Below are 7,828 nucleotides of genomic sequence, written 5' to 3' on the forward strand. Positions count from 1 at the left end.
AGAAACACCCTCATTTCTCTCATTCTTAACTTTTTTTCATTACAGATTCTATTAGAGTCCTAATTGTAGTTCGGGAAAAAAATTATAATAAAGAATCGACTCTTATTCCAAATGAATTTCGAAAAATTCATTTCTATTTCTAGAAATCACTTCCTTTCTTGGTGTTAAAATAGAAAATGTGGTATAAAAATAGAGAATCTATTTTTTTTTACAAACCAAAACAAAAAAGATCTTGGAGATTTTCTAGAATAGGAAGAAAAAAGAATGAGAATAGAGAGAAGAATATAGAAGAATAAAAAGATTTTATTAACCAATTGCATAATCAATTAGTACCAAACAGGACAATGAAAGTACAATTGGTTTGGCCTAATAAATCATCGCCCTAATAATTCTAACATACCTTAAATAAGAATACGAAATATAAACCTACCTTAAATCACCCTAACAATTCTAACATACCTTAAATAAGAATAGGAAATACAACATACCTTAAATAAAAATAGGAAATACAACACTTCATTAAATAGGAAAAAATAAAACTTCATATAAAATATAAATTTAATATGGTAAATCTTCAGTTTTTTCAATCCAGTTCGCTCCAGTCCAATCCAATTCGGTTATCGGTCCAGTTCTGGATAAATTCGGTCCAGTTCTTTAGTAAAAAGTCAACAGTCCAGTTCAGTCAAGTTCTTTGAAAAAAGTCAATAGTTCGGTTCAATTCTGGATCTTTTTACTCGAATATTCGGTCCAATCCAGTTTCTCCAAGATCCGCGCCCAGTCCTAAAAACCGCACTAACAAATGAAATTTCTAAAAATCCCTCGAACTAGAGATAAAAAAACTCTCACTAAACCCCTCAAAATAGTATAAGTGAATTGGTATTATGCACTTGAAATGCACCGACGCCAAAACATTATGCGGTTGCGCAAAATATAATACTTTTATAAGTATAGAAATAGATTTCGAATATCAAAAATATAAACATAATAAAATCCGAGTATCGAAAATATATTATACTTTCAGTGGTTGATTTGATCATTGGTTAATTTGAATCTACCCGCCAACTTTAAATACCGAGTTGTCATGAAACCGTTTGAACTAAAAGGTCGAACTGATAATTAAGGCTCAATCATATATCTTATATTGATCGCTGACATATCCCCACGTGCAAATGCCCCTTGGACTTGCAGCGTGTACAACATAGACCCAACCTGCCATATGTTTTTAATACCACAAATTAATGAGGTTGTCAGAACTCGAACCCTCGACCATTTGGTCCTCGAGGCTCTGATACCATGTCATGGAACAGTTTGAACTAAAAGCTCGAACTGATAGTTAAAACTCAATCGTATATCTTATATTAATCTATCTTATATTAATCTCTGACATGAGTTGATACCAAAAATTGAATTAGACTAAATTCATGATTCATACCAACTTTCAAGGCCAATTTCCAACCTTTATTCACAAAGAAATTCATCAGTTCATTTTACACTTTATTATTATTGTAATCTTTATACTTTTTATTATATTAATGTAATAATATTTATATTTATAATTTTTAAGACCAGATTACTTTCTCGTTTTATATAGACATGGATACTGCAAATACTCATGCTTTGTCCCCATTTATTTGTCGAAAAATATTAAATAAGAGAAAAGTTTATGTTTGAAAATATTCTGATATTTGATTACAACATCGAAGAATGAAAAAAAAAAGATGAATGGCTACTGTTTAAAAAAAATGTAAGAATGAATAAAATAGGATTCCAAAAACATAAATTAAGTTTAAATTAAAAAAAGGGTAATTGTTCTTTTGACTATCTAAAAAATTTTGTTGCCTTATTTTCCTAATCAAAGAAACACTAAAAAATGAGGAATATATATTTCGAAAAACAAACGGAGCCTAAATATGTTTTTTTTAGAGATGTGACATCATATAATTGCATCATTCTCTCCCTACAAATTCAGGCATGGCATCATTGCCTCCATAAAAAGAAAAAAAAAATACTACTTCTATAGTAATTTGAAACTTATAGAATCCTAAATTTTTAATATGATCTTAAATATGTCAATTTTTTTCTATTAATTTTTTTATATATAAACTCCTTAGGTTTTATAACACAAATTAGTTAAGTTAGTGAACTTTAATATGATAAAATATACATGCAATACATTTTAGTTCAGAACTTACAATGAGGTTTAAGAAGATGCATTAGGTTTTACCACAAGGGTACATTACAAGACCAAGACGAAGACCAAGTCATATAGGGTCGAAGTAAACTCTAAAAAGAGTGATAGAAGATGGGATAAAATCCTAATATTTTTGGGGAAGTTAAGATTTGATCTTAGCATGCAAAATTATACAAATTTAGAGTTTTCAAACAAAATCAGTTTTAACTCTATCTAATTGGTTTGATATTTATTTAACTGTCATATTAGACTTTCTAAATAAATTTGTCGATAAACTGTAATCTCGTACATTTTTTATTCGTTATTTATAACTATATTAGTGACATAGTATAGCATTTTAGACATTAAAAAAAAAAATTGTGATTAGCTTATATATGTCACATGCTTAGTTATTATCGGTTTGACAGGTTTTGTAACTATATTAGTAACATTAAATATCTTAGATATAAATGATGCTTAGAATATCTGATAAGACACTTAAATAACAATCGAACCAGTCTTTTCGAAATTTTGATGCTATGGGACTAAAATTGATCTTGTTAATGTCAAATTTGTATTTCCCAACGGCCCCCTTATCCCATAAAAGGTTATTGGGCCACAGCATGAGCAAAGATGAGGCCCAAGTCAAAAGCGAAAGTTCTTTCTTACTAATGCTAAATATTCATTTGTTTATTTTATTTCCGAAGGTATCACCCATATTATATTATATGATACTAGGAAAAGGAGAAGATGAACAGACAATATGGCTAATCTTAAGGAATATTGTGAATAACTAACACAGCAAAGAACAGATGGTATACATCACTCGACTTATTCAACTTGGGGCATTACAACGCATACATCAATTCCAAGTGTGGCTCCTCAAAATTACATGTGCTATTTTAAATGTATTAGCTATCATTTCCATAGCTTTGCAACTGTATTATTTAGTGGTTACAGATAATTCATGCTTTTCAATTCGCAAAAGATTAAACCCAACTAGCTGGAGTTCGACTTTTTAACTTCAAAAACCTTATCAACTCAAAATTATGTAATTAAGAGAGTGTCCATAGACTTGACTTGAGCACATGCACACAATATATTACAAAAATCAAACAGGTGAAAACTTAATTTTGGATAATTATAAGAGAGGACAAAAATATAGAAGCACTAATCACAAGTCATTTCAAGAAAAATCAAAATCGATATAGCATACTGTCTCTATCTAGAAAACTATTAATTTGAACTAGATACCCATTTTTATATATATGTTTCTAATATTAACTTCCTGATTAAATATTAGCTACCAAAACTTTTCACTTGGTTTGATGGAGGCAAACGAGAGAGCTTAATTTTGAATTGATAAAAATAGTCCTATAAGAAAGGTTTAAGGTTGAACTTGATCTTGCAAGTTCATTCTACCAAGAAGTGTCTTATAAAGTTGTTTGAGCCATGGTCATCAATGAAGATCAAAATTTTCAGCTGCAATTGTGAAGAGATATTCAGCATTTTATAGGAAATGCATGCAGCTTGTTAAGGCTCAGCTTAATGTCCTAACATTTATTCCAAATGTGAATGTGAAGCATCTAATCAAGTTTCTTTTATGCTTGTAATCAACACGATTGAAATAGAGAGCATCCACCATTCAAGGAATTATAATAACTCGGAAACTGTCTCAACAGAGAAAAAGTTTGTTCTTCTGATAACTCAAAATAAGAGAAATTTTCATATATTGAAATAATGTAACCGATAAACACCGATCGAGCAGATATACAAATACATAGGGCTAGTTAGTTGCTCACATTCAAAACCACTGTATCAGTTCAACATTGTATTGAAAAGTAGAATCTCGGCCATCAAAAAACCAAAAAGAAAAGGAAAAATGAAATTCGTTTCTAGAAAGGTAAAGACTAGATTTCAATGCAATTTGTCTGACTTCAAGACTATTATTAATTAAATTGCTTCTAATCACTTTAGATTTAGACTACTCTAGCAATCAAAGCCATCAATTCTTGATTCATAATCTTTTTAGTCCCCAAAATGCCACATAGCTTCATTCCAAGTGAAGCAAAAGATAAGTTCAAAATCACAATGTAAAAGTTGAAGACGATGAAACTCACTGAGATGGGTGGTTCAATCTGATAACTGGGAAATGAGGCAATCGCAGTACTGCTTCCTCAGTCTCCATAGGATCCGATCTCAAAATCTGGAAAGGAAAAAATCGGGAAAAAAAAAACAAAATAGGAACATTGAAGATGTTAAAAGATCATGAGCCATAATTAATTGTATAACTGAGAGAGAGAGAGAGAGAGAGAGAGCATAGTACTGGATCTTGAAGTGAAGGTTTAGAGTCATCTATGGCTGGCCTGAAGAAGGGTTTTTGCGGCTTATTGACGGGCCTTTGGCTGGCAGTGATGGTTTGTGCTGTTGACATCTCTGAACGCTTCATACTTTGCTTTGCTTTGCTCCGTTTCTCCATCAACATTCGCCATCAAAATAGGAGAAAGCGAGATCGCGTGTTGGGCCGGATCAAATTCGGTAAGTTGGATCGTCTAGTATTCTCTACAATGACAGCTAAAATATATCTTAAGTGCTTTTTAGGTAAAATGCCAAATGTTTTTGTTATCTACTTTTCGCGTAGGGATATTTTATCCTTATCTCTTATTACGGTTTTAGGAATTATTTTGCGTTTTTATTATCTTTTTAGTTGTTTTACGTTAATTTAGCTTTCATTTTATCAAATTTAAGTTTTTAATTATATTTTTAAAATTTTGTTAATATTTCTGATTTTTGTCAAGTATTTTGTCACTTTTAATAAAACTGATTTTCATATTTGATTTGGAGCTTAATTCATACCCAAAATCATGGAACTAACTTACCAAAAATAAATTAATTTGACTTGGTATGGATAAAGGATCTTTTGGAAAGTTAATTAAATGGTTTGGGTAATTATTTAATAAGATTTTACGAGATTATTTGACCGATTTTCAGGGATTCAGAACCATATGAGTTTTGAACAAATTCAGGATGACCCAGTCTCGCCCAATTTGAATATGTAAAAAACCTATAGAATATTTTGTGGCCGATTGTTAGGTTTTTTTTTTTTTGTATTTAAAGACCTTGGATATTCATTCCCAAGGCAATCAAGAGCACTCCAGTAATTAATTAGACAACCAATTTTCATTCATTATTTAATTTTACTCAGATAATTTTTCTTTCCCATTTTTAAAAAGATTCAATTGAAGCCAATATCCAGTAATTTATTTGTAAAAATTTCCTTCCATTTGAGAGTATAAGTCTGAACTTCTGTCATTCTCCATCTTCATCTACAAAAATCTTCCATCTTCCATTGATACACAGGCGATCAAGGTTCCACCTCCGATTCAGAGCGACGATTGCTTGAGTCAACAAGTTTCAAAGGCGATCTTATTTTCCTTTACTCTTGTTCAACTTGTAAGATCTTTCCCGATTTATAATTGGTTGTAATGTGTGACAATTTTACCATCTTTAACCTGAGTTTCATTTCTATTTTCATTCATTTGTTTATGTTCTAGTTATTAATTACATTTGGGTATTTGATTGAATCTTTCATAAATCTGAATATTGTCTCGAGTTCATATTGTGAGTCTTAATGGTATTCTATACCGAAAATTTTAGGTATTGACAACACCGTAGTAAACAGACCCGAGATTCTGAACCATTAAAGTTAGCTACGGTCCATTTAGGGAATCATGTACTAAGAACAGATAAGCCGGTTTAATCTTATTACATTTATGCAGTAGTAATTTAGTTTATAATTATGTTTGATTGTTGTTTGAATATTCTTATTATCGTATCATCCTCATATGCATTAGTAGGAATTTACATTTAAACTAGATCAAACTTAGAATTAGGAATTAAGAGTAGTAATTAGCTTAGAAAATAACTAAATCCACTTTCTACACTTAAATATCAATTTGGAATTGAGTAGTTTGGTACTTGCAGTATAAATCCCAAGGATTCGATACCTTGACTTTCCAAATTTATTACTTGATAAAAATAAGGTACATTTATCCCTTAGTGATTCTTTGAGCGTTAGCTCGAGGTGCATCAGTCAATTGTCGCTGAATCTTGCAATCATATAAGTATCTTGAAAACTCGCGTGAAGTATATTGCCCTCCATTGTCAGTACGAAGGAATTGGATCTTCCAATCAAGTTCTTTCTCAACCATCTCTTAAAACTCTTAGAACTTGCTACATGCCTTTGACTTATTTTTCATAAAGTACACTTATACGTACCTTGAGAAGTCATCAATAAAGGTTTTCATAAAGTACACTCATACAATCAAATACATCATAATGCACCAACTTGAGCGACTCATTTGCTCGATACTAAAAATCTTTATATGACAATTGATGTGCTTTCTCAAACTAGCATCCATCACATACAATGTCTTCTCGAACATCAAGTTATGGAAGTCCTTTAAGCATTGACTTATGCATCATCACCTTCATCTTATGATAGCTCACATGTCTCAGTCGTGCATGATACAAATTGACTATCTCATTCTTCCTAGCCTTGTCGATGTAGGTTGTTTGTGCTGATTTTACATAGACAAACTCAAGTTTTCCCCTCCATAAGTGGTGTGCTTATCGGCTTTAAACTTCGATAGACCTTTACATCGTTTAGACCAAATACAACATAATTTCCCGAGGACGTCAGTTGTGACATTCATATCAAGTTCTTTGTCATCCTAGGTATATGAAATACATTCTTTAATTGCATTTATTTATAGTTGTATCGAGGTATGACCATTTACTTGCCAACATGCGTGATTGGTAGTTTTGAGTTGTTTGTAGTGACAACAACTCGCTCCCTTTTATACTATGTTATGCTCGATAATTTTTCCTTGTCTCCAATCATATGGTTGAGCATCTAGAGTGTATTATCTAAGCATCATTGTAATTAGTAAACTTATTACTTACAGCGGTAAGTGCTAGCTCTTCATGTGTATATGCTTTGGAGGGTATGACCATATCACATGTCATTGGTTCTATAATGGCACACGATCGAAGTCTCGATGTCCCAATTGTTCTCTCGTTCATCTTGAGAGTATGTGGATCTCGTAATGTTTCCTTCTACCTTCTTGCATCAACATTCTCGAGCATAGTGACCTCTTTTACTGCAGTTATAGCATTGATTGTTCTTGTGTCATTGTGCGCTCATCCACTTGGTTATGATTATAGTGAGCTCCCCCTTATTACCAACTACATCCTTATTGCTTTTTGTATCCTTCTTTGGATCTTCCACCCTTTCTCAATCTCGCGGGTTTTGGATCATTTCTTTTTTTATTAAGAAAAAGAGTTTATCTTGATCCTTAACCGAGACTTTAAACATTTGTTTATCTAGAGCCACTTGGTTAGCCAATGTATTTTCTAATTCATTTAAACTTGGCTCTTTAGCCCATCCACGGATTGATGTGACAAGTGTGTTAAATTCGGAACGCAACCCATAGACTATAATTCTTCTCATTCTCGTTTTAGTAACTTTATTTTCCAGGTCCAATTTTGAAATTTCTTTACATAAAGTTTTAACTTTAGTAAAGTATTGACCCATCATCATGTCGTTTTTTGCAAGACTGACAGTAACTCATTCTTGAGTTATTGGAGCTTGGAATC

At 31.7% G+C, this 7,828-nt stretch overlaps 1 protein-coding gene across 4 annotated transcripts; it reads right to left on the reverse strand.

Moving 5' to 3' along the window:
• Positions 1-335: 335 nt before the first annotated feature.
• Positions 336-4,732, reverse strand: LOC136218654 (uncharacterized). 4 transcript variants are annotated; one of them, XM_066005673.1, is made up of 3 exons: positions 4,497-4,732; positions 4,291-4,376; positions 336-792 (listed from the first exon to the last, which is right to left on the reverse strand). In XM_066005673.1, exons 1-3 carry the CDS (start codon positions 4,653-4,655, stop codon positions 702-704), a joined length of 336 nt encoding a protein of 111 aa, XP_065861745.1. In that variant the 5' UTR covers positions 4,656-4,732; the 3' UTR covers positions 336-701. The 4 variants fall into 4 exon arrangements, with proteins under 4 accessions (XP_065861745.1, XP_065861746.1, XP_065861748.1 ...); XM_066005674.1 differs by having other exon boundaries at positions 340-780; positions 4,497-4,730; XM_066005676.1 differs by lacking the exon at positions 336-792 and adding an exon at positions 831-1,209.
• Between the last annotated feature and the right edge of the window lie 3,096 nt (positions 4,733-7,828).

This window comes from Euphorbia lathyris, chromosome 2 (assembly GCF_963576675.1).
Source record: "Euphorbia lathyris chromosome 2, ddEupLath1.1, whole genome shotgun sequence".
In the NCBI taxonomy this organism is placed as follows: domain Eukaryota; kingdom Viridiplantae; phylum Streptophyta; class Magnoliopsida; order Malpighiales; family Euphorbiaceae; genus Euphorbia; species Euphorbia lathyris.